This window comes from Balaenoptera musculus, chromosome 5 (genome assembly GCF_009873245.2).
Source record: "Balaenoptera musculus isolate JJ_BM4_2016_0621 chromosome 5, mBalMus1.pri.v3, whole genome shotgun sequence".
Taxonomy (NCBI): domain Eukaryota; kingdom Metazoa; phylum Chordata; class Mammalia; order Artiodactyla; family Balaenopteridae; genus Balaenoptera; species Balaenoptera musculus.
In genome coordinates, this window is record NC_045789.1 from 38,136,157 (window position 1) to 38,163,878 (window position 27,722).

Below are 27,722 nucleotides of genomic sequence, written 5' to 3' on the forward strand. Positions count from 1 at the left end.
GCATCTCCTGGCGCCGGACTTCGTGGTCTCTTAAGAAAAGTCACAGGTCGAATCTTGAGAGCTGGGAATCCGCCACAGGTTTAATTTCTTAGCCTGATGTTTATTGAGCCCACGCTAGCCGAGCTTTTCAACAGCTATAAGAACAGAGTAGATAATCAGTTTTGAGGAAAAATAGCAAAGAATTCAGACCATGAACCATACACTCTAGTGTCATTAACCAATGGCTGACAAAAATAAATGTAAAATCTCAAGTGGGATTTGTGGTTTGATAGATGTGTGGTGGCAGGAAGCGAGCAGAGGGGCCGGAGGGCCGCATCCTCAGGATCTCGCTGTTTTAACAGTAATGAACATTGGAGAGTAAGAGGATTACATTTGAGTGTAGAGTGCTGTAGAGTTATGAAATTGATGGTCGGCATGGAGTAGAAGACGGTAGTCAGAATAGTCGGCCTGTGTATGTAGCCTGGACTGGAAAAGTGTCCCCCAAAACTGTTCTTTTCACTCCAAGGCCTGAGTCTGGAAGGTGAGGTTGGGGAGATAAGTATGGGGGAGGGGGGAACCCATTAGGAATATGTGTGGGAACGCCAGGGCACCTGCTTAATTTAAATGAAATACTCTTTATGAAACAATAGAATGGTTCCTTCTGGTTCCAGAAATTTCAGTCTTTTTTTTGTTTTTGGCTGCGCTACACAGCTTGTGGGATTTTAGTTCCCTGACCAGGGATTGAACCTGGGCCCTAGGCAGTTAGAGTGCAGAGTCCTAAGCCCTGGACTACCAGGAAATTCCCTTTTTTCTTCTTTTTAGTCTTTTTTTTAATTGGAGTATAATTGCTACAATGTTGTGTTAGTTCCTGCTGTACAATGAAGTGAATCAGCTACATGTATCCATATAGTCCCTCCTTCTTGGACCTTCCTCCCACCCCACCCCCCATCCCACCCATCCAGGTCATCACAGAGCACTGAGCTGAGCTTCCTGTGCTTTATAGCATGTTCCCACTAACTATCTATTTTATGCATGGTAGTGTATATATATCAATCCCAATCTCCTAATTGGTCTCACCCTCCCCGTCCTCCACTGTGTCCACATGTCCATCCTTTATGTCTGCGTCTCTATTCCTGCCCTGAAAATAGGTTCATCTGTACCCTTTTCCTAGATTCCACATATATGCGTTAATATATGATATTTGGTTTTTTTCTTTCTGGCTTACTTCATTCTGTATGACAGACTCTAGGTCCATCCACATCTCTACAAATGACCCAATTTCATTCCGTTTTATGGCTGAGTAATATTCCATTGTGTACATGTGCCACATTTTCTTTATCCATTCATCTGTTGTTGGACGTTTAGGTTGTTTCCATGTCCTGGCTATTGGAAATAGTGTTGCAATGCATATTGGGGTACATGTGTCCCTTTGAGTTATGGTTTAGTCAGGGTATATATGCCTGGTAGTTGGATTGCTGGGTCATATAGTAGTTCTAATTTTAGTTTTTTAAGGAACATCCATACTGTTCTCCATAGTGGCTGTACCAGCTTACCTTCCCACCAACAGTAGAGGAGGGTTCCCTTTTCTCCACACCCTCTCCAGCATTTATTGTTTGTAGATTTTTTGATGATGGCCATTCTGACTGGTGTGATACCTCATTGTAGTTTTGATTTCTATTTCTCTAATAATTAGTGGTGTTGAGCATCCTTTCATGTGCCCCTTGGCCATCTGTGTGTCCTCCTTGGTGAGATGTCTGTTTAGGTCTTCCACCCATTTTTTGATTGGGTTGTTTGTTTTTTTGATATTGAGCTCGATGAGCTGTTTGTATATTTTAGAGATTAATCTGTTGTCTGTTGCTTCATTTGCAAATATTTTCTCCCATTCTGTCGGTTGTCTTTTCATTTTGTTTATGGTTTCCTTTGCTGTGCAAAAGCTTTTAAGTTTAGTTATGTCCCATTTGTTTACTTTTGTTTTTATTTTCATTACTCTAGGAGGTGGGTCAAAAAAGATCTTGCTGTGGTTTATGCCAAAGAGTGTTTTTCCTATGTTTTCCTCTAAGAGTTTTATAGTGTCCACCCTTAAATTTAAATCTTTAATCCATTTTGAGTTTATTTTTGTGTATCATGTTAAATAGTATTCTAATTTCATTCTTTAACATGTAGCTGTCCAGTTTTTGTAGCACCACTTATTGAAGAGTCTGTCGTTTCTCCATTGTATGTTCTTGCCTCCTTTGTCATAAATTAGGTGACCATATGTGCTAGGGTTTATCTCTGGGCTTTCTACCCTGTACCATTGATGTATATGTCTCTTTTTGTGCCAGTACCATACCATCTTGATTACTGTAGCTTTGTAGTATAGTTTGAAGTTGGGGAGCCTGATTCCTCCAGCTCAGTTTTTCTTTCTCAAGGTTGCTTTGGCTATTCAGGGTCTTTTGTGTTTCCATACAAATTGTAAGATTTTTTTGTTCTAATTCTGTGAAGAATGCCATTGGTAATTTGATAGGGATTGCATTGAATCTGTAGATTGCTTTGGGTTATATAGTCATTTTCACAACATTGATTATTCCAATCCAAGAACATGGTATATGTCTCCATCTGTTTATGTCATCTATGATTTCTTTCATCAGTGTTTTATAGTTTTCTGAGTACAGGTCTTTTGCCTCCGTAGGTAGGTTTATTCCTAGGTATTTTATTCTTTTTGTTGCAATGGTAAATGGGATTGTTTCCTTAATTTCTCTTTCGTTGTTAGTGTATGCAAATGTGAGAGATTTTTGTGCATTAATTTTGTATCCTGCAACCTTACCAAATTCATTGATTAGTTCTAATATTTTTCTGGTGGCATCTTTAGGATTTTCTATGTATAGTATCATGCCATCTGCAAACAGTGACAGTTTTACCTCTTCGTTGCCAATTTGGATTCCTTTTATTTCTTTTTCTTCTCTGCTTGTTGTGGCTAGGACTTCCAAAACTGAATAACAGTGGTGAGAGTGGACATCTTGTTTCTGATCTTAGTGGAAATGCTTTCTATTTTTCACCATTGAGAATAATGTTTGCTGTGGGTTGGACATATGTGGTCTTTAATATGTTGAGGTAGGCTCCCTCTTTGCCCATTTTCTGGAGAGTTTTTATCATAAATGGTTGTTGAATTTTGTCAAAAGCTTTTTCTGCACCTATTGAGATGATCATATGGATTTATTCTTTAATTTGTTAATATAGTGTATCACATTGATTGATTTGCATATTTTGAAGACTCCTTGTATTCCTGGGACAAATACCACTTGATCATGGTGTATGATCCTTTTGATGTGTTGTTGGAGTCTGTTTGCTAATATTTTGTTGAGAATTTTGTGTCTATGTTCATCAATGATATTGGTCTGTAATTTTGTTTTTTTGTGGTATCTTTGTCTCATTTTCATATCAGGGTCATGGTGGCCTCATAGAACGAATTTGGGAGTGTTCCTTCCTCTGCAATTTTTTGCAAGGGTTTTAGAAGGATAGGTTTTAGCTCTTCTCTAAATGTTTGATAGAATTCGCCTGTGAAGGCATCTGGTCCTGGAATTTTGTTTGTTGGAAGATTTTTAATGACAGTTTCAATTTCATTACTTGTGATAGGTCTGTTTACATTTTCTAATTCTTCCTGGTTCACTCTTGAAAAATTGTACCTTTCCAAGAATTTGTCCATTTCTTCCAGGTTGTCCATTTTATCAGCATATAGTTGCTTATAGTAGACTCTTATAATTCTTTGCATTTCTGCAGTGTCAGTTGTCATTTCCCTTTTTTCATTTCTAATTTTATTGATTTGTTTCCTCTCTGTTTTTTTCTTGATGAGTCTAGCTAAAGGTTTATCAATTTTGTTTATCTTCTCAAAGAACCAACTTTTAGTTTTATTGATCTTTGTTATTGTTTTTCATTTCTATTTCATTTATTTCTGCTCTGATGTTTATGATTTCTTTCCTTCTACTGACTTTGGGTTTTCTTTGTTCTCTTTCTCTAGTTGCTTTAGGTGTAGGGTTAGATTGTTTATTTGAGATTTTTCTTGTCTCTTGAGGTGAGATTGAATTGCTGTAAACTTCACTCTTAGAACTGCTTTTGCTGCATGCCATATGATTTGGGTTGCCGTGTTTTCGTTGTCATTTGTTTCTATGTATTTTTTTATTTCCCCTTAAATTTCTTCAGTAATATCTTGGTTATTTAGTAGCACACTGTTTAGCCTCCATGTATTTGTGAGTTTTACAGTTTTTTTTCCTGTAATTGATTTCTAATCTCATAGCATTGTGGTTGGAAAAGATCTTCGATATGATTTCAGTTTTCTTACATTTTCTGAGGCTTGATTTGTGACCCAAGGTGTGATCTATCCTGGAGAATGTTCTGTGTGCACTTGAGAAGAAAGTGTATTCTGCCACTTTTGGGTGGAATGTCCTATAAATATCAATTAAATCTATCTGGTCTCTTTTGTCATTTAAAGCTTGTATTTTCTTATTTATTTTCTGTTTGGATGATCTGTCCATTGGTGTAAGTGGGGTGTTAGTGCCCCCTACAATTACTGTGTTACTGTTGATTTCCCCTTATATGGTTGTTAGCATTTGTGTTATGTGTTGAGATGCTCCTATGTTAGGGGCATAAATATTTATAATTGTTATATCTTTTTCTTGCACTGATCCCTTGGTCATTATGTAGTGTCCTTCCTTGTCTCTTGTAACATTCTTTATTTTAAAGTGTATTTTATCTGATATGAGTATTGCTACTCCAGCTTTCTTTTGATTTCCATTTGCATGGAATATCTTTGTCCATTCCCTCACTTTCAGTCTGTATGTGTCCCTAGGTCTGAAGTGGGTCTGTTGTAGACAGCATATATATGGGTCTTGTTTTTGAATCCATTCAGCCAGTCTATGTCTTTCTGTTGGGACATTTAGTCCATTTACATTTAAGGTAATTATGGATGTGTATGTTCCTATTACCATTTTCTAAATTATTTTAGGTTTGTTTTTGTAGGTCCTTTTCTTCTCTTGTGTTTCCTGCCTAGAGAAATTCCGTTAGCATTCGTTGTAAAGCTGGTTTGGTGGTGCTGAATTCTCTTACCTTTTACTTATCTGTAAAGCTTTCGATTACTCTGTCGAATCTGAATGAGATCTTTGGTGGGTAAAGTAATCTTGGTTGTAGGTTTTTCTCTTTCATCACTTTAAGTATATCCTGCCACTCCCTTCTGGCCTGCAGAGTTGCTGCTGAAAAATCAGCTGATAACCTTATGGGGATTCCCTTGTATGTTATTTTTTGCTTTTCCCTTGCTGCTTTTAATATTTTTTTCTTTGAATTTAATTTTTGTTAGTTTGCGTAATATGTGTCTTGCTGTTTTTCTCCTAGGGTTTATCCTGTACGGACTCTCTGGGCTTCCTGGACTTGGGTGGCTATTTCGTTTCCCATGTTAGGGAAGTTTTCGACTATAATCTCTTCGAATATTTTCTCAGACCCTTTTTTTTTCTCTTCTTCTTCGGGACCCCTATAATTTGAAGGTTGGTGCCTTTAGTGTTGTCCCCAGAGTCTCTGAGATTGCCTTCAATTCTTTTGATTCTTTTTTCTTTGTTCTGCTCCTTGGCATTTTTTCCCACCATTCTGTCTTCTAGATCACTTATTTATTCTTCTGCCTCAGTTATTCTCTTATTGATTCCTTCTAGTGTATTTTTCATTTCAATTATTGTGTTGTTTATCTCTGTTTGTTTGTTCTTTAGTTCTTCTTTGTTAAACATTTTTGTATTTTCTCGATCTGTGCTTCCATGCTATTTCTGAGATTTTGGATCATCTTTACTATCATTACTCTGAATTCTTTTTCAGGTAGCTTGCCTATTTCCTCTTCATTTATTTGTTCTTGTAGGTTTTTACCTTGCTCCTTCATCTGTAACATAGTTTTTTGTTGTCTCATTTCTTTTTTTTTTGATGGGTAGACTGTGTTCTTGTCTTACTGGTTGTTTGGCCTGAGGCTTCCAGCATGGAGTTCGTAGGCTGTTGGGTACAGCCGGGTCTTGTTGCTGAGATGAGGACCTCCAGGAGACCTCACTCTAATTAATATTCCTTGGGATCTGAGGTTATCTGTTAGTCCATTCGTTCGGACTCAGAGCTCACCACAGGAGCTCAGGCCTTATGCCCTGCCCGTGAACCAAGATCCCACAACCCATGCGGGGCAGCAAAAAAAGAAAAAAGAAAAAAAAAGGAGCAGAACAATAACAAACAGTAAAAATTAAAATAAAATTAGAAAACTAACAAATATGTTAGAAAAAAATATATATAGATGAAATATGACCAGAAGGTAAAACAGAACCACAGTAGCAAAAATGAGGAAAAAAAAAAAAAAGCTGTGGGACTTCCCTGGTGGCACAGTGGTTAAGAATCCGCCTGCCAATGCAGGGTACACGGGTTCGAGCCCTGGTCTGGGAAGATCCCACATGCCGCGGAGCAACTAAGCCCGTGCGCCACAGCTACTGAGCCTGTGCTCTAGAGCCTGCAAGCCACAACTACTGAGCCCACGTGCCACAACTACTGAAGCCTGTGCGCCTAGAGCCCATGCTCTGCAACAAAAGAAGCCACCACAATGAGAAGCCTGCGCACCGCAATGAAGAGTAGCCCCCGCTCACTGCAACTAGAGGAAGCCTGCGTGCAGCAACAAAGATCCAACGCAGCCAAAAATAAATAAGTAAATAAATAAATTAATTAAAAAAAAAAAAAAAGCTGTGAAAGGACTTGGCCGTAGGGGATGGGGCTTATGTGGGGGCAGGGCTTTGGCACAGGCGGGGTGTAGGTGGCGGCCTATGCTTAAGACTCAGGCAGAAAAGACCCTGGGGGCGTGGGGGGCGGGGCTTAGGGTCATCTGGAGGGGCCCTTGAGTGCCTCAGGCCTTGGAGTGTGGATGATCAGGCCCAGGAACCCAGCAGGCTCCAGTGGGTGGGGAAAACACCATCCATGCCTTCCCCCCCCCATCCTCAGATCCCAGAGGGTCCCTCCCTATCTGCCCCTCCTCCGTTTTTCACCCCTCACTCCCTCCCTCCTATGCCCCTAGGATCTCTGCAGCCAGAGGGGGCCCCAGAGGGTGGAGGACACCCCTGGGACCCCAGCAGGCTTCCCCAAACCTGATTGGGCAGGGGAAATGCCAGCTGCATTCCCCCCGATCATCTAAAGCCCTGAGGGTTCTTCCAGGTGTGGGAAGCCCTCCCTCTCCCAGCCACCCCTCAATGGCACCGATTCCATCTGGCCTCCACCCCTCCTTCTCGCTTACTACCCCCATGTCCTACCCGGTCACTCGGGGGTTCCTCCTGTCTCCTTGGGTGTTGAGGTCCCCCCCTAGCATCTGGTAGGTGCCCTAGTTGTGGGGAGACACAAACTCTGCATCCCTCTACTCTGCCATCTTCTTTAGTCATACTTGTAATGTACTACCTGTATAGCCTTGGGCAATATTCTTAAAACCTTATATATTTAATCAGCCAAAATGCATTTGTAAAATATGGAATCTTAAACAAGGATTAGGAATCCATGACATGACAGTGTTATTTATGAACATTAGATTGGAAGGTCAGAAGAGTTGGAAGACACATTTTCATTACTTTATACATTTCTTTTTATACCATAGAGGAGGAAAAATATTTTTCCCTCTACTCTGCTAGGTTCTTGGCTGAGACACCCCTCTGCCCTTCCATAATTAAAGATTAACAGGAGAAAAAACAAAACAACTTTAAATGCATATGATCATGTAGGAGCCCCACAAAGCAATGAGACTCAGAAGGCAGCCCGGCAAATGAGGCTTATATACCAGACTGAGAAGAGCAAAGGGATAGGGGCCTGGGTTTCAAATGGGAGGAAGGCAATTCACTGGAAGGTGAGTAGAGGAAATTGTTGGTAAAGTTTGCTCTGCCATGCAAATAAGTCAGGTAGATGAGTGATCTCTGGAAATAGAGCACTTCCAGGTACAGTCTCCCTTTCTAATATAAATTTCCCTAAATTCTTCTCTGTTTTCTGAGCTTCTGTGTCTACAGTTTCTCAAAATAGTCTGCTCAAAATCATCCTTATGCCAAATGAGCATATTTTGGGGTGGCATATTCTGTTATCCTTTAATTACAATATAACAAAAAAGAATTTTAATGCACTAATACCTTACAGCTCCTTCAAAACTAGAATGCATGCAAACTTTCTTTGCCAAACTACTGCCATAAGCAGTTAACACCTTTTCTTCTCACTAAAGATTTAACAGTACCAAAATTTATAGTAGCTTTTAGACTGAAATAGTGCTATCGTATATACTTTAATACAATGTTACATGATATAATAAAAATCTAGGCAGTTGAGATAGATTTCTAAGAGCTTTTATTTACTTTGAAAATGTATAAGATCTTGTGTCTAGGAGTCCCCAAGACTATACCTAGGTACAACTATTACTTGTGTCTAGGAATCCCCAAGACTATACCTAGGTACGGCTATTACTAGGGGGACTCAGAAATCTCAGGGTAAAGTATATTCAGACCTGTGATTGATTATAGTGAATGAATACAGCAAAATCAACAAAGGGAAAAGATGCATGAGATGAAGTCTCAGGAAACCAAGGCAGACTTCCAAAAGTCCTCTCCCAGTAGAGTCACACAGACCCACTTAACACCTCCAGCAACAAGTTGTGACAACATGTATGAAATGTTGTTACCAGGGAAGCTCTTTAGAGGCTTGTTGCCCCGAAATCTGGGGGGAACAGGTCACGTAGCGAGCCTCTGCCTAGCATGTATCAGATCTCCAGATTCCGAGAAGGAATACTGGTGGTTAGCATAAACCACATCATTTGTACCTACACTTTAGCACAGTGAGCCATTATCAGGGAATGGTGGTAACCCTTACAGAATCCAAGTTCCCAGACAGGACCCAAGGGCCAGCCTTTTTTTTTTTTTTTTTTTAATTTGTTTATTTGTTTTTATTTTTGGCTGTGTTGGGTCTTCGTTGCTGTGCACGGGCTTTCTCTAGTTGGGGTGAGCGGGGGCTACTCTTCGTTGCGCTACAGGGCTTCTCTTCGTTGTGCTACGTGGGCTTCTCATTGCGGTGGCTTCTCTTGTTGCAGAGCACGGGCTCTAGGCATGCGGGGTTCTGTAGTTGTGGAGCACAGACTCAGTAGTTGTGCGCAGGCTTAGTTGCTCCACAAGGGCCAGCCTTTTAAGCAGGCCTTTCTAAGGACGGCAGTCTTAAGCCTGCTCTTTTAACTCTTTTTGTACAATGCCACTTATTGAGCATCTGTTCTGGGTTAGGTACTGCATGTCATCCCCAAAGCACCATGGTGTATTCATCAACCCAGAAGTTCTCTGAACCCTAACATTCAGAGATTTTTTTTGTTTTTTTTTTAATGGAGGTTTCATTATGTTGACATGGTTTATTAAGTCATTGGTCATTGGTGATTATCTCAATCTCCGGTGCCTATCCCCAGGAAGTCACAGGTTAGGACTGAAAGTCCCAACCCTCTAATCATACCTTGATCTTTCTGGTGACTTGCCTCCATTCTGGTGCTATCTATGGGTCCTTGGCCATCACTCATCTCATTAGCATACAAAAGACCCTCTTAACACTAGGGAGATTTCAAGGTTGTTAAGAGTCCTGTGTCAGGAACCTGGGATAAAAACTAAATATATATTTATTAGGTACAGAAGTAACAAGAAGTACAGTGTGCTTAATGGTTTAGAGTTTTACACTACTGGGAAGTTAATAAGTTAACCTGTTAATGTTTCATAGTTGGTGCCAGATGACACAAACTCCTGGGTCAGAGACAGAGGACTCCTACTATTGGCACAGCCAGCAGCATGAGCATGAGCATCAGTTCCCCATACCTCCCAAGTCCCACAGAGGTGATGTGGAGGGGCCACGCGGATGCTGTGCACACTGCGGGTTTGCAACACATTCAGAGATCCCTGAGTTTGGGGGATCCCCTTTCATAGCAAGCCTGTTTCTGGTCCCACGGGGAGACTTGACCTCCCCTTTCAAGGATGCTTTCTGCAAACACAACCCTGAGAAATGGCCCTAATGGTATAGGTATATTAGTGTAAACTGGGTGCAATAAAGTTTTATAATAAAAAAGGAGACTGTCCATATTCTCAAGAAATATTTTAGTTTAAGTATTTAAGGGAAAACTGACATGATGTCTGTAATTTAAACTGTTTGAAATAATATATTCTACACACGTATATATTCATACACACTCTTGCCGTCACATGTAGTGAGAAAGAATACTGGTCAGCCCAAATCTTAAAAACTGGACACTCTAAGCAAGGGAATAAGGGGGTTGACTACATTATTGTTTCAGTATCGCTGTAGTTTTGAAGACTTTCAAAAGGAAAAGTTAGAGAAACCTCTGGTTGGTTTATTCTGTCCTGTCATGTCTAATTTCCAGGCAGAGTTATTCTCTCAAATAGTGGCTACTCAACCATCAGTACACTATTCCTTTTCCTTCTCCCCCACATTATCAGGCACCATTTTTTAACTTTTTCTGCTGTTCACATTTCACATAAAATGATGCTTGAACATAGTAAAATTGTCATGATATTACATTTAATGCTGGACTTGTGCTTATAACCAAGGGGAAATTACCCCATTCTGACTCATCCCTTCTACGCTATCTTATTTCAGAATTATTAAAATGTGAAAAAAAAATGCATCTTAGAATTAATAAAATATGGTTGTATATACTTGTCATGCATTTTAACGTCCCTCCTTGCCCATTATAATCCAGCTCACTTTAGGAGAACGTTGGGCGTTAGGTCCTGAAGGAACTTAAGCCAATTGGACTGTGTATGGCCTGCCTTCCTGAATATACATGCAGGTAATCCTCTTCTAGAGGTAAATCACACTCCCCACCCCACCCCAGCCAGCACTTACCTTGAGTAGGAATTACTTGCCAGATATTCTGGCCACTGTTATCCACATGTGTGTGTTTAGATAGCAGGGTTTGTGTGGTGTGTGTGAATGGTAGGAATGGGCTGGTAGAAGGTGGGTTTTCAAACACAGACTGACTCACAACTCCTGTCTCCTTTTCCTCTGATCTAGCAGGGCTCAGTATTTCTGAAACCCTTCTATGTTAGTGTCTCATCTGTATAAATATTATTCTCTTTGACTAGGTGACCCTTTCCTTACTTTTCCCTGGGTTGAGTTGAGGCTTTGTGGAAGGAGCTTGAGTCCCCTTCTCTGGTAAGGTTTGCTGTGCGTCAGGCACTGTGGTAAGTGCCTTCCACACAGTCACTGATTCTCAGTTAAACCCTCACACCAACTATGAAATTAGTGCTGGGAGAGGAATTTCAACATAGGCCTTTGAAGTCTTTTATGTATGCCAAGAATGCAGGGCCCTGACCGCCCTTCAACCAGGCCATCTAATACCAGTTCATGTATAAATATTCTCAGTTGCACCTACAGTGTCCTGTATAACTTCTTCTCTCTATTCCCAGAGAAATTCAGATTATATTTGGTTGTCTCTTCTCTTTAACTTTTTGTAATTGAACAGTCTCCCCACTTTTGTCTTTTATATAACATTGACATTTTTAATATTAATGTTTTTAGGGTTTATTCATTTTGTATTCATTATTATTTATTTTTTAATAAAAAGCCCTTCTTGAATATCTACTACAGGCCAATGAGCAAGGTAGACTAAGAACCTACTTATCTTACTCACTATTGATGGACAAAAGAGAAACTAACCAACAAACACACACATGAAGTAGACAATTTTAGATTATGATTGCATTCTGTGAAAGAAAATAGAGGGGATAGCAAGAAAGTGCAGGGAGAGAAAGACAGTCAAACTATGTGAGTAAAAACTGTTTCCTCGAGGAGATAGCATTTGAGAGAGGAGACCTGAAAGAAAACACAGAGGTGTACAAAGATTCCTGCGGAGAATGCTTAACTCCATAGCAACGACCTCAGCATTGATGAAACAAAATTTATATTTTAAGGCAGGACAAGAAAATTTAGACATAAAATCCTCTTTCTGTGTTTGTTTGGGCCACCTCTCTCCCTCCCCAATGTGCAGGGTGCTTCTGCATTACACATAAACCAGAGCTCCTCAAAGATGGGACTGCCTGCTCAACCTTAAAGATCAATTGTTTTCCTGTTCATCTGACCCTAGCAACTTAACTTCTTAAAAGAATAGCATTCTTTCCCAACTCTGTAGGAGGTCATAGTGACTTGCTGCTCACTTTGGACATGCTTACCTGGACTATGTATCCTTCATGATCTTTATGTAAAATATCAGTATATCATTTTGATATATGATCCTTTGTCTTGAAAATGTATAAGACTTTGCTTTCCAACTTCTAACAGGTGGAACAATTCTTTCTGAGAGTCTGTCTCCCAGATTATAATCCTCAGTTTGGCTCAAATAAAATTTCCCCTTTTTTCTTCTTAACTTGATTAATTAAATTTTTGTAATCACCATATTCAACCAAAAAAAAGTTAATTTTTGCTGCAGTGTATCAAGGAAGAAAGAACGATAGGACTCAAACTCAAAGTGACTAGTCAGGATCAGTACTTAAGATTTTATATAACATGTTGAGGAGTTGAGGTTTTAAAATGCATTCAGACACTGGAAAAATTTAATCACTGGGAAGAGAGGATATAAGTTGTCTATTCAATGGAAAATTTTGATTACTGAGTGGGAATGGATGCAAGGGAGCAAGAGTGGAAGCAGGCTGACCAGGTAGAAGGATGGTACCATAACCAAGTGGAGAGCTGTTGGTGGCTTGGTCTAGGTCAGGCTTCTGTACTGCATTCATATACCTCACAAAGTAGGGGACTGCCCCCAAAATGTACAGAACAATAAATGAGTAGAAAAAGCAAGGGATATAGTGATTTATATCCCAGTGTACTACAAAATGAATGAAACCACTTCCATTTAAGTTAACCATTTGGATGAGCCTGCAGGTGATTTTTCTAGAACTTTAATACTTTGAAATAATGATAGATTCAAGGAACTTTTAAAGATAGTACAGAGGGGTCCCATGGACCCACTGTCTACGTTCCCATGTTTCTTAACAATATTATATGAAAACCAAGAATTTGATATTGGTCAAATGAGTACGTATAGTTCTGTGACACTTATCACATGCAAATTCATGTAGCCACCACCAAAATCAAGATAAAGAACTATTCCATCTCTATGAAGTCTCTTTTATAGTCTTATAGTCACAGCCATCATACTCCCACATCATACCAAAACCATGACACCCACTTTTTGTAAAGTAGTATTTCAGAGTAACATTCAAAGATCATGACCCCTCATCTATAAGTATTTCATCATGTATTTCCTAAGAATAGAATACTTTCTTATGTAGCTAAAGTGTAATTTTAGAATTCAAGAAGGTTAACTATGATACTCTTATCTAATAAATAGTGCATATTCCGATTTTCCCCGTTGTCCCATACTATCCACTTTATAGCAGTTTTTCTCCCTATCTAGAATCAAAGCTTAAGATCATGAATTTCTCTTAGTTGTTTCTTTAGTCTCTTTTAATGTAGAACACTCCCCCATATTTTTTTCAGTGTCATTCTTGTTTATGCAGTGTTTAAGACCATTGAATGTTCCATGGTTTCAATTTTGGTGATTATTTCCCTGTGATTAGATTTGGGTAATGGTGGGGGGGGCAGAACTGTTGCATATGTGGTGTTTTTCTTCCCATCGCAGGCCATCAATTTATCCATTCATTGGTCAGGAGGTGTTCTCTAGTCTCTACATTGTAAAGGTACTTATTTTGTCTCTCTACACATGAACTATAATTCTTAGAATAATATTTTGAGATTGTGTGAATATATTATTTCCCATGAAATTTTACCTTATAGTATTTGCAGTCATTGATGATTCTTGCTTGAATTAATTATTATATTGTGATTGCCAGTCTAGGAAATTTTGAAATTAAAAGCTTTTCTCCCCCATAGGAATGATTGCTTTCTTGAACCTGTGGCTACTTACTTGTAGAAGAAACTCATTAATGTTATATTTGGGTGGGCTAATTTGCGATAGAGCTACAAGCAGTGAATCTCTCTTGCCCTTCAAGTTGAGGTAGGTGCAGGGGACTCAGCAAGACTTCGGTGGCTGTCATCAGCATGCCGGTCCAGTGCAACGTAAAGCTGGTCAACCTGTGATCTCTGGAGGAAGATATCCACTTCTGCCTGGGTCTTGAGCTTGAGGCAGGCCTTGCCAGAGGGAGCATTCTTATCCACCACTTTTGTTCTCAACTCAGTGGAGTTCATGACAGCCCTGGTACAGGCACAAGAGGTGTCTAGCTACCCCATCTGTGTGGATAACTTGAAAGATCCAGTAACCATCACCTGTGGGCACAGCTTCTGTTGCTCATGCATCAACATGACTTGGAAAGATCTAGGTGATGCCTTCCCCTGTCCTGTCTGCCATTTTTGGTTTGGAGACAAGAACATCAGGAGCAAACCCAGCTCAGTCATTTGACTGAAATTGCTAATTTACTCCAGATCAGAAGGAGCATGTGGAAGGGGCAGGAAGAGAATTCTGTGTGTGAGAAGCACAATCAGTTTCTGACCCTTGTTTGTGGGAAGAACCTAAAGGTTTTATGTACACAGTGCTGTTTCTCCATTCAACACCAGAAACACTACAATTGCCCCATCGTGAAAGCTGCCTCTCATCACAGGAAAATTCTAGAATGTACTGTTGAGCCCTTGAAGAGTGATATGGAACAAGTTGAAAAAGTGATAACTCTGCAAGCCAGCCAATCAGTTGAACGTGAGAAACCAGGTTAAATGTAGGAGAGAAGAAATAAATTCTGAATGTGAGCAATTTAGACTGTTTCTACAGAATCAGCAAGAGGATATTCTTAGGCAGATGGAAGATGAAGAGATGGACATTTTAACAAAACTCTATGAAAACTTTGTAACATTTACAGGTCATGCTTCCATACTGAAACATCTGCTGAGGGAGGTAGGGGAATCTTGCCATGACGTAAGAACAACCACTCTGCGGATGTGGTTAGACTATCCTTGCAAACTTGTTTGTTCTTTTTGTTCACCTATAAACTCTGGCTAATGTATTTTGTCAACTCAGCCAATTTATAAACATGAAAGTTACCAGTATGGGAAGACATGGCAAAATTGAGTCCTGATCATTAACTTGTAATGAAATGTTATCTAAAAGAATAATTTGGAATGAGAAATATTAATTCAGATTATTGACAGTAAGAAGAAATTTGGTGTAATGTCACAAAGTGCAGAAAAAAATACACTCACTGTTAGCTTTCATATATATGTCTAAAAACAAATTCACTCTGAAGTTCAAAAATATAAAATTCCTTTAACACACTCAAGATCATTAACTATGAGTTTTAATATATCCCTGCACTTCTGGTTCACTTAAGAAAAATCAGAAAATACAGTTTAGTAAAAGAAAAAAAAGAATATTTACTGATAGTCTCACCACACAGAAATAACCATGATAAGCATTTGTTATCATTTTTTAGCACATTTTAAATGTAGATACATAGTCATGCATTGAAAAAAAATTGCATACGTAAATTTGCTTTTTTTTAATTTAAAATGAACATTTTGCATGTTAATAAATATATATGTGCAACATCATTTTCAATTCTTGAATGGTATATATGTGCCACTGTTTATTCAGTTTATCCATTATTGTTGGATAATTTATTTTTCAGGACTCTTTCAGTTGCAAGGAACACAAAACTTAAACTGCTCCAGACCAAAAGAGGAAAAGTCTTAGGCAGGCTGTCCTCTGTTGGCAAGATAGCTACCAGCAGTTCTGGAATAATATCCTTTCAACTCCAAGTTCAGCAGGTGGGGGAAAAGCCATGCCTTCAAATGTTCTAGTTCTAGAGTTCACTCTAACTAGACCAATTTGGATTCGACCACTGTATGGAGAGGAGGAGCTGGGTGTAACCTGACAAAATCAGAGCGACCTTACCAGAATGAGGGAATATGAATGCTGATGGGCAAAAACAGCATCTGTCCACTACAGACATTTTCAGTGTTTGCAACTATTTGCCTTCATGGACTATATACCCCAGGGGCTATCCTTGAACATAAATCTTTAGAAACATGATTGATTATTTCCTTGGGATATATACTTAAAAGAGAAATTACCAGATTTAAGACCATGGTATATTTTTAATGAATTTTATACCTTTTGCCAAATTGCCTTCCAGAAAATGCTGCCAATTAACCTGTGCTTTAGAAAATAGGAAGTTCTGTGGAAATTTCTCTCTCACTTTTTTTTCTTAAAGCTTAGACATATATTTATGGCTTAAAAAGATTGCCAGTTCAATTATATAGAATGAAAGTATTCTGTACATTGAAAAACAACTCAAACAAATAAAAAGTTTCCTCATATCCTTACCATTACTGCTAGGCAAAAATTTCATCTTTTTTTACTTTGTATTTATATTAATTACTCCTAAAAAAATTTTATATACATATATATATATTGGTATTTTTATTCTGTAAATTTTCTGCTAATGTCCTTAGGCATTTATCCATTAGTGTATTGTCTTATCCATTTATAAAAGTTGTCATGTATTCACCCTTAATCTTTGTCCTGTATGTTGCATTTACCTCTTAACTTAGTTAGGAGCTAATAAAGTTTAGAGTATATAATATAGAGGCCTGGTTTGTTGCCCACGTTTAAAGCCTGATTCCACCACTTTGTTTTGTGTCTTTGGGCAAGTTCTATAACCCCGCCTCTGCCTAAGTTTCCTTTTTGGGAAATAGAGATCATAAATAGTATTTATTTCACAGAATTGCTGTGAGGATTAAATGAAATAATGCATCTGAATAACTGAGGACAGTGTCTGGTATATAGTGATCAATTTTAGGTATTATTTTTGTTTGTGTTGTTTTTCGATGTACAGAAGATATACATTTTATGTAATTGAATCTAGCAATCTTTCTTTTAAGCCTTCAGTAAGTGTCTAAGCTTTAAAAAAAAAAAAAAGGATAAAAGAGAACTTTCCACAGCTTTCTATTTTCCAAAGCACAGATTAATTGGCAAGAATTTACTTTGTATAATTGCTAATCTGGGGACTTCTCTGGTGGTGCAGTGGTTAAGAATCTGCCTGCCAATGCAGGGAACACGGGTTAGATCCCTGGTCTGGGAAGGCCCCACATGCCGCGGAGCAACTAAGCCCGTGCACCGCAACTACTGAGCCTGTGCTCTAGAGCCCGCGAGCTGCAACTACTGAGCCTGTGTGCCACAACTACTGAGGCCTGTGCACCTAGAGCCCATGCTCCGCAACAAGAGAAGCCACCGCAACGAGAAGCCCACGCACCACAAAGAAGAGTAGCCCCTGCTCGCTGCAACTAGAGAAAGACCACGCACAACAACAAAGACCCAACGCAGCCAAAACTAAATAAATTTTTTAAAATTCATTAAAAATAAATTGGTAATCTGTACAGGCTTAGAGAAAAACAATCTATCTGGTAATTAATGCCACTGAATTATACACTTAAAAATAGTTAAAATAGTAAATTTTATATTATAAATATTTTTGTATAATTTTTAAAAATTAATAATGTGATATTCCAAAACCCATTGAATTGTACACCTAAGTGAGTGAATTATATGGTATGTGAATTTATATCTCAATAATGCGGCTTTCTTTAAAAGCCTAGCTGGAAAAGTAATGTCCACTTAGAATATGACAAATTTCCCTTCTCTTTCCAAATGAAGGCACTATGACAATAAGAATTGCTTTGCATTTTGATTCATTCATTTGACAAATATTTACTGAGTACCTATTATAGGCCAAGCATTGTGCCAGCCCCTGGGGATTCATTGGAGACCAAAACAGTCATGGAGATTATTATAGTAAAGGTATGGGGGCCAGACATTAAAAAAATTCACCCAAATGAATATTTAATTACAAGTCCAAGATGTGCTTCTTGGAAAACTGAAGATTACCGTATAATGGGAAAATAATTTAGACTAGGGGTCAGGAAAGACCTCTGTGTGGAAATCAAGCTAAGGCTTAAGGGAAGAATAGGACTTATGCTGGAGGATTTCCCAATGAGTTCCATGAACATATTATAGTAAATAACGAACAGCCTATAGCAACATTAAATTTTAGGGGAACAGCTACAACAAAAACAAACACCCTACCAATTTTCCTAACAAGACATTTAAACCTACTCAGTTCTTACACTGATAAATGATGCTGGGATGCAGTAAATGTTCTATGCCAGCACTTCTTAAACTTTGCTGTGCCTATAAATTTTCCTGAGGATCATCTAGAATGCAGATTCTGATTCAGTAGGTCTGGGCCAGGCCCTGAGATCCAGATGTGACCGTGCTGCCTGGCAGAGCACCGCATTTAACTAAGGAAAACAGACATCGCAATTAAATAGATGCAGCAGCTTTCCTGAATGATCTTGTGAACTCTCTCTTGAACTGTTTATTTTCAGTTCAAGCAAGTTTGCTGCTGTTGGATTTCATAAAGCTTTGACTGAAGAACTGGCTGCCTTAGAAAAAACTGGAGTCAAAACAACATGTCTCTGCCCTAATTTCATAAACACTGGCTTCATCAAAAACCCAAGAACCAGGTAAGTTGAGACAGAAATGGACCAAAAAAGATTGGGGATTGCTATGAATATCAACAATTCTGTGGGTTTTCCTAAGTATTTTAATCCTTGAAACACCTGATATTCGAGGCCTTTACCTCATCTCAGTTTCAGCTTCTGTAGACTGTGGGAAAATAGGTGGAGAGACAGAGAGAGGGAGAGAATGTATATAATTATAGATATGAATGACACAGTGAAGTTGCTAATCCTTCCTTTAAGTCTGGTGGTTCTCAGACTTAAGTATACATACATTTCTCCGGGAGCGCTTGGGAACTATGTAGGGGTCCCACCCCACAGAGATGTTGATTTATTTGCTTTGGTTGGGATGCACTAGTGATGGGGAAGGGAGCCTGGACCTCTGTATGTTTAACAAGCATCATAAGTAATTCTGATAGAGGTGACCCAGGACCACAATGTAAAAAAAGGCCTTTCCTTTGGTAATCTAGAGATTATCTTCCAAAATAAGTAGCAGACCATAGTCTGTCCTTGGTTAAAAAATAAAATTACAAAGGATCGCTGCTGAGGTTTATTTTTAATGTTTCCTCTGTTTGGGAATAGCTTTAATGTTTTTGTAAACATGATGCATACTTTTAAAAAAAATTCCAACATACACAAAAATACAAATAAAGTTTCTTTTTAAATTTCCTTAAAACCCTCTATCCAGTGGAAACTACTTTCAACATTTTGAAGAACATCCATTTGGACATCTCTGCATGTACAGATTAAATGTCTAAATTTCATATAATTAGCATATGTTACATATGGGATTCTGGAAGCAGTAAGTAAACTGCTTGCTTCCCTAAGCATTATGATTATAGATAACAATACTGTATTAAAAAGTTCAAAGTTGCTAAGAAGATAGATCTTTTTCTTTTTTAACATCTTTGTTGGAGTATAATTGCTTTACAAGGTCGTGTTAGTTTCTGCTGTATAACAAAGTGAATCAGCTATACATATACATATATCCCCATATCCCCTCCCTCTTGCGTCTCCCTCCCACCCTCCCTCTCCCACCCCGCTAGGTAGTCACAAAGCACCGAGCTGATCTCCCTGTGCTATGCTGCTGCTTCCCACTAGCTATCTATTTTACATTTGGTAGTGTATATATGTCAATGCCACTCTCTCACTTTGTCCCAGCTTACCCTTCCCCCTCCCCGTGTCCTCAAGTCTGTTCTCTACGTCTGCGTCTTTATTCCTGTCCTGCGCCTAGGTTCATCAGAACCTTTTTTTTTTTTTAGAGTCCATATATATGTGTCAGCATACGGTATTTGTTTTTCTCTTTCTGACTTCACTCTGTATGACAGACTCTAGGTCCATCCACCTCACTACAAATAACTAAATTTCGTTTCTTTTTATGGTTGAGAAATATTCCATTGTATGTGTGTGCCATATCTCCTTTATCCATTCATCTGTCTATGGATACTTAGGTTGCTTCCATGTCCTGGCTATTGTAAATAGTGCTGCAATGAAAATTGTGGTACCTGACTCTTTTTGAATTATGGTTTTCTCAGGTATATGCCCAGTAGTGGGATTGCTGGGTCATATGGTAGTTCTATGTTTAGTTTTTTAAGGAACCTCCATACTGTTCTCCATAGTGGTTTTATCAATTTACATTCCCACCAACAGTGCAAGAGGATTCCCTCTTCTCCACACCCTCTCCAGCATTTATTGTTTGTATATTTTTTGATGATGGCCATTCTGACCAGTGTGAGGTGATACCTCGTTGTAGTTTTGATTTGCATTTCTCTAATGATTAGTGATATTGAGCATCCTTTCATGTGTTTGTTGGCAATCTGTATATCTTCTTTGGAGAAATGTCTATTTAGGTCTTCTGCCCATGTTTTTGATTGGGTTGTTTGTTTTTTTGATATTGAGCTGCATGAGCTGCTTGTATATTTTAGAGATTAATCCTTTCTGAGTTGCTTCATTTGCAAATATTTTCTCCCATTCTGAGGGTTGTCCTTTCGTCTTATTTATGGTTTCCTTTGCTGTGCAAAAGCTTTTAAGTTTCATTAGGTCCCATTTGTTTATTTTTGTTTTTATTTCCATTTCTGTAGGAGGTGGGTCAAAAAGGATCTTGCTGTGATTTATGTCATAGAGTATTCTGCCTATGTTTTCCTCTAAGAGTTTTATAGTGTCTGGCCCTACATTTAGGTCTTTAATCCATTTGAGTTTATTTTTATGTATGGTGTTAAGGAGTGTTCTAATTTCATTCTTTTACATGTAGCTGTCCAGTTTTTCCAGCACCACTTATTGAAGAAGCTGTCTTTTCTCCATTCTATACTCTTGCCTCCTTTATCAAAGGTAAGGTGACCATATGTGCGTGGGTTTATCTCTGGGCTTTCTATCCTGTTCCATTGACCTATATTTCTGTTTTTGTGCCAGTACCCTGCTGTCTTGATTACTGTAGCTTTGTAGTATAGTCTGAAGTCAGGGAGCCTGATTCCTCCACCTCTGTTTTTCTTTCTCAAGATTGCTTTGGCTATTCAGGGTCTTTTGTGTTTCCATACAAATTGTGAAATTTTTTGTTCTAGTTCTGTGAAAAATGCCATTGGTACTTTGATAGGGATTGCATTGGATCTGTAGATTGCTTTGGGTAGTATAGTCATTTTCACAATGTTGATTCTCCCAATCCAAGAGTATGGTATATCTCTCCATCTGTTTGTATTGTCTTTAATTTCCTTCATCAGTGTCTCATAGTTTTCTGCATACAGGTCTTTTGTCTCCTTAGGTAGGTTTATACCTAGGTATTTTATTCTTTTTGTTGCAGTGGTAAATGGGAGTGTTTCCTTAATTTCTCTTTGAGATTTTTCATCATTAGTGTATAGGAATGCAAGAGATTTCTGTGCATTAATTTTATATCCTGCTACTTTACCAAATTCGTTGATCAGCTCTAGTAGTTTTCTGGTAGCATCTTTAGGATTCTCTATGTATAGTATCATGTCATCTGCAAACAGTGACAGTTTTACTTCTTTTCTGATTTGGATTCCTTTTACTTCTTTTTCTTCTCCGATTGCTGTGGCTAAAACTTCCAAAAGTATGTTGAATAATAGTGGTGAGAGTGGGCAACCTTGTCTTTTTCTTGATCTTAGAGGAAATGGTTTCAGTTTTTCACCATTGAGAACGATGTTGGCTGTGGGTTTGTCATATATGACCTTTATTATATTGAGGTAAGTTCCCTCTATGCCTACTTTCTGGAGAGTTTTTATCATAAATGGGTGTTGAATTTTGTCAATAGCTTTTTCTGCATCTATTGAGATTATCACATGGTTTTTATCCTTCAATTTGTTAATATAGTGTATCACATTGATTGATTTGCGTATACTGAAGACTGCTTGCATTCCTGGGATAAACCCCACTTGATCATGGTGTATGATCCTTTTAATGGGCTGTTGGATTCTGTTTGCTAGTATTTTGTTGAGGATTTTTACATCTATGTTCATCAGAGATATTCGCCTGTAGTGGGTTTTTTTTGTGACATCTTTGTCTGGTTTTAGTATCAGAGTGATGGTGGCCTCATAGAATGAGTTTGGGAGCATTCCTCCCTCTGCTATATTTTGGAAGAGTTTGAGAAGGATAGGTGTTAGCTCTTCTCTAAATGTTTGATAGAAGTCTGTGAAGCCATCTGGTCCTGGGCTTTTGTTTGTTGGAAGATTTTTAATGACAGTTTCAATTTCAGTGTTTGTGATTGGTCTGTTTATATTTTCTATTTCTTCCTAGTTCAGTCTCAGAAGGTTGTGCTTTTCTAAGAACTTGTCCATTTCTTCCAGGTTGTCCATTTTATTGGCATATAGTTGCTTGTAGTAATCTCTTATGATCTTTTGTATTTCTGCAGTGTCAGTTGTTACTTCTTCTTTTTCATTTCTAATTCTGTTGATTTGAGTCTTTTCCCTTTTTTCTTGATGAGTCTGGCTAATGATTATTCAATTTGTTTATCTTCTCAAAGAACCAGCTTTTAGTTTTATAGATCTTTGCTATCATTTCCTTCATTTCTTTTTCTTTTAACAGGCCCATCTCCTTTTTATTTATTTATTTATAAAGTTATTTATTTATTTATTTATTTTTGACTGCATTGGGTCTTCGTTGCTGTGCGCTGGCTTTCTCTACTTGCGGCAAGCAGGGGCTACTCTTTGTTGCGGTACGCGGGCTTCTCATTGTGTTGGCTTCTCTTGTTGCAGAACACAGGCTCTAGGTGCGTGGGTTTCAGTAGTTGTGGCACACGGGCTCAGTAGTTGTGGCTTGTGGACTTAGTTACTCCACGGCATGTGGTATATTCCCAAACCAGGGCTCGAACCCATGTCCCCAGCCTTGGCAGGCGGATTCTTAACCACTAGGCCACCAGGGAAGTCCTGTGTCCTTCATTTCTTTTTCATTTATTTCTGACCTGATTTTTATGATTTCATTCCTCTGCTAACTTTGGGATTTTTTGTTCTTCTTTCTCTAATTGCTTTAGGTGTAAGGTTAGGTTGTTTATTTGAGATTTTTCTTGTTTCTTGAGGTAGGATTGTATTGCTATAAACTTCCCTCTTAGAACTGCTTTTGCTGCATCCCATAGGTTTTGGGTCCTCATGTTTTCATTGTCATTTGTTTCTAGGTATTTTTTGATTTCCTCTTTGATTTCTTCAGTGATCTCTTGGTTATTTAATAGTGTATTGTTTAGCCTCCATGTGTTTGTATTTTTTACAGATTTTTTCCTGTAATTGATATCTAGTCTCATAGCATTGTGATTGAAAAAGATACTTGATATGATTTCAGTTTTCTTAAATGTACCAAGTCTTGATTTGTGACTCAAGATATGATCTCTCCTGGAGAATGTTCCATGAGCACTTGAGAAGAAAGTGTATTCTGTTATTTTTGGATGGAATGTCCTATAAATATAAATTAAGTCCATCTTGTTTAATGTATCATTTAAAGCTTGTGTTTCCTTATTTATTTTCATTTTGGATGATCTGTCCATTGGTGAAAGTGGGGTGTTAAAGTCCCCTACTATGATTGTGTTACTGTCAAGGTCCCCTTTTATGGCTGTTAGCATTTGTCTTATGTATTGAGGTGCTCCTATGTTGGGTGCAGTTTACAATTGTTATATCTTCTTCTTGGATTGATTGCTTGATCATTACATAGTGTCCTTCCTTGTCTCTTGTAACATTCTTTTCAAGTCTACTTTATCTAATATGAGTATTGCTACTCCAGCTTTCTTTTGATTTCCATTTGCATGAAATATCTTTTTCCATCCCCTCACTTCCAGTCTGTATGTGTCCCTAGGTCTGAAGTGGGTCTCTTGTAGACAGCATATATAAAGATCTTGTTTTTGTATCCATTCAGCCAGTCTATGTCTTTTGGTTGGAGCGTTTAATCCATTTACATTTAAGGTAGTTATCGATATGTATGTTTCTATTACCATTTTCTTAATTGTTTTGGGTTTGTTATTGTAGGTCTTTTCCTTCTCTTGTGTTTCCTGCCTAGAAAAGTTCCCTTAGCATTTGTTGTAAAGCTTGTTTGTGGTGCTGAATTCTCTTAGCTTTTGCTTGTCTGTAAAGGTTTTAATTTCTCCGTCGAATCTGAATGAGATCCTTGCTGGGTAGAGTAATCTTGGTTGTAGGTTTTTCCCTTTCATCACTTTATGCCACTCCCTTCTGGCTTGCAGAGTTTCTGCTGAAAGATCAGCTATTAACCTTATGGGGATTCCCTTGTATGTTCTTTGTTGTTTTTCCCTTGCTGCTTTTAGTATTTTTTCTTTGTATTTAATTTTTGATAGTTTGATTAATATGTGTCTTGGTGTGTTTCTCTTTGGATTTATCCTGTATGGAACTCTCTGTGCTTCCTGGACTTGACTGACTATTTCCTTTCCCATATTAGGGAAGTTTTCAACTATAATCTCTTCAAATATTTTCTCAGTCCCTTTCTTTTTCTCTTCTTCCTCTGGGACCCTTATAATTCGAATGTTGGTGCGTTTAACGTTGTCCCAGAGGTCTCTAAGACTGTCCTCAATTCTTTTCACTCTTTTTTCTTTAATATGCTCTGTGGTAGTTATTTCCACTATTTTATCTTCCAGGTCACTTATCTGTTCTTCTGCCTCAGTTATTCTGCTATTGATTCCTTCTAGAGAATTTTTCATCCCATTTGTTTTGTTGTTCATCATTTTTTGTTTGCTCTTTAGTTTTTCTAGGTCCTTGTTAAATGTTTCTTGTATTTTTTCCATTCTATTTCCAAGATTTTGGATCATCTTTACTATCATTACTCTGAATTCTTTTTCAGGTAGCCTGCCTATTTCCTCTTCATTTGTTTGGGCTGGTGGGTTTTAACCTTGCTCCTTCATCTGCTGTGCGTTTCTCTGTCTTCCCATTTTGCTTAACTTACTGTGTTTGGGGTCTCCTTTTTTCAGGCTGCAGGTTCGTAATTCCCATTGTTTTTGGTGTCTGCCCCCAGTGGCTAAGGTTGGTTCAGTGGGTTGTGTAGGCTTCCTTGTGGAGGGGACTGGTGCCTGAGGCTAGATTTGTCTTTCTGGGGGGTAGGACCGTGTTTGTTGGTGTGTTTTGGGGTGTCTCTGAACTTCTTATGATTTTAGGCAGCCTCTCTGCTAATGGGTGGGGTTGTGTTCCTGTCTTGCTAGTTGTTTGACATGGGGTGTCCAGCACTGGAGTTTGCTGGTCATTGATTGGAGCTTGGTCTTAGCATTGAGATGGAGGTCTCTGGGAGAGCTCTCGCCGATTGATATTACATGGGTCCGGAAGGTCTCTGGTGGTCCAATGTCCTGAACTCGGTTCTCCCACTTCAGAGGCTCAGGCCTGTCAGCCACATGGCTCAGAAGGGAGAAAAAAAAGAAAGAAGAAAAAATAAATAAATAAATAAATAAATAAAATAAAGTTATTAAAATAAAAAAATTTTTAAATATTGTTAAAATAAAAAACTTTAAAAAGTAAAAAAATAAAAATAAAAGAAGAGAGCAACCAAACCAATAAACAAATCCAACAATAACAGGTGCTAAAAACTATACTAAGATACAGATAAAAATCAGAAACTAGTCAGTCACATACAGCAAACCCCAAGTCTACAGTTGCTCCCAAAATCTACCACCTCAATTTTGGAATGATTCATTGTTCAGGTATTCCACAGATGCAGGGTACATCAAGTTGATTGTGGGTATTTAATCCGCTGCTCTGGAGGCTGCGCAGAGAAATTTCCCTTTCTGTTGTTTGTTCGCGCAGCTCCTGGGGTTCAGCTTTGGATTTGGCCCCGCCTCCGTGTGTAGGTCACCCTCTGGCATCTGTTCTTCGCCCAGACAGGATGTGGTTAAAGGAGTGGCTGATTAGGGGGCTCTGGCTCACTCAGGCCGGGGCGGGGGAAGGAGGGGTACAGAATGCGGGGCGAGCCTGCGGCGGCAGAGGCCAGCATGACACTGCAACAGCCTGAGGCGCGCCATGTGTTCTCCCAGGGAAGTTGTCCCTGGATCACGGGACCCTGGCAGTGGCGGGCTGCACAGGCTCCGGGAGGGGAGGTGTGGATAGTGACCTGTGCTTACACACAGGATTCTTGGTGACTGCAGCAGCAGCCTTAGTGTTTCGTGCCCATCTCTTGTGTTGGTGCTGATAGCCGCGGCTCACGCCCTTCCCTGGAGCTTGTTTACGTGGTGCTCTGAATCCTCTCTCCTCTCACAACCTGAAACAATGGTCTCTTGCCTCTTAGGCAGGTCCAGACTTTTTCCCGGACTCCCTCCCGGCTAGCTGTGGGGCACTAGCCCCCTTCAGGCTGTGTTCACGCAGCCAACCCCAGTCCTCTCCCTGGGATCTGACCTCTGAAGCCCGAGCCTCGCAGGTGAGCAGACAAGCCTCTCAGGCTGGTGAGTGCTGGTCGGCACCAATCCTCTGTGCAGGAATCTCTCCGCTTTGCCCTCTGCACCCCTGTTGCTGTGCTCTCCTCCGAGGCTCCAAAGCTTCCCACCTGCCCACCCCCCGTCTCCACCAGTGAAGGGGCTGCCTAGTGTGTGGAAACTTTTCCTCCTTCACAGCTCCCTCCCAGAGGTGCGGGTCCTGTCCCTATTCTTTTGTCTCTGTTTTTTCTTTTTTCTTTTGCCCTACCCTAGGTACATGGGGAGTATCTTGACTTCTGGGAAGTCTGAGGTCTTCTGCCAGCATTCAGTAGGTGTTCTATAGGAACTGTTCCACACGTAGATGTATTTTTGATGTATTGGTGGGGAGGAAGGTGATCTCCACGTCTTACTCCTCCGCCATCTTGAAGGTCCTCCAAGAAGATAGATCTTAATTGTTCCCATCACAAAACAGAAATAACCATGTAATATGATAGAGGTGTTAGCTAATGCTAAGGTGGCAATCATATTGCAATATATAAATGTATCAAATCAACTGGTTGTACACCTTAAACTTATATGATATGTCAGTTGTATCTCAATAAGAATTATTTAATTAGCTAATTAATTTTAAAAAGAGTTCACTGAAACTGAAAGATGTTATCTAAGGAGGAGGAGAGTACCATCCCCAAGGATAAAATTTGCCAATATTTAGACACTAAAATAATATATTTGAGTCAAGTTTTTCACTCAGACTGTCTTTCAGCAGTTAAAAACAGACATTATATTGAATATATTTTTAAATTATAATTGAATTTTTTACCCTTGCCCCCAGAAGAATCCGGCACAAAGCTAACCTTCATGTGGGCAAGGGTGCCCTCTCCTGGCAAAGCCCTACTAGTGCAATTAAAAAATCATTGGGACGCTTGCTGTGGGGGGTGGGGAGGGGAAGTATAAATAGAAGTTGGCCTGATTCTAGCCTAATCACAGGAATATAACCTGGCTAAGGAAGGGTCTGGGGCTTGTCCTGCCACACGAACCCCTTTGAAGATAAGCTGATATTAGAGTGGATGCCAAAGGTGAAGTTAGTTTTAATATAGAAACAGTTTTAATTAGAGAACAGAAAAATTCTTACTTTAGTTTATATTTTGGACCCTATATAAAATCTGTAATTTTCTTAAAGCTCACAATAATACTTTGCTTAGAGAGATAAAGTAACTTGACTTAAATTGGCAGAACTGAGATTCAGACTAAACTTTCCTTTTTACGCAGAGGGATAGCCTTTGAGGAAAAAGGAAACAACCTCTAGATGAACAATTCAAAATAATTTGTATTATATTAATGTTGGAACTTA

General features: G+C 39.0%; 1 protein-coding gene across 1 annotated transcript; it reads left to right on the forward strand.

The window, feature by feature from the left end:
- The first annotated feature begins 220 nt into the window (after positions 1-220).
- LOC118895284 (tripartite motif-containing protein 60-like) lies at positions 221-27,677 on the forward strand. Its single transcript, XM_036852230.1, is given in 7 exon segments — positions 221-357; positions 9,724-9,836; positions 14,214-14,417; positions 14,420-14,733; positions 14,735-14,967; positions 18,409-18,546; positions 27,641-27,677. Coding segments are annotated over 7 exon segments (1,176 nt in total).
- The last annotated feature ends 45 nt before the right edge of the window (positions 27,678-27,722 follow it).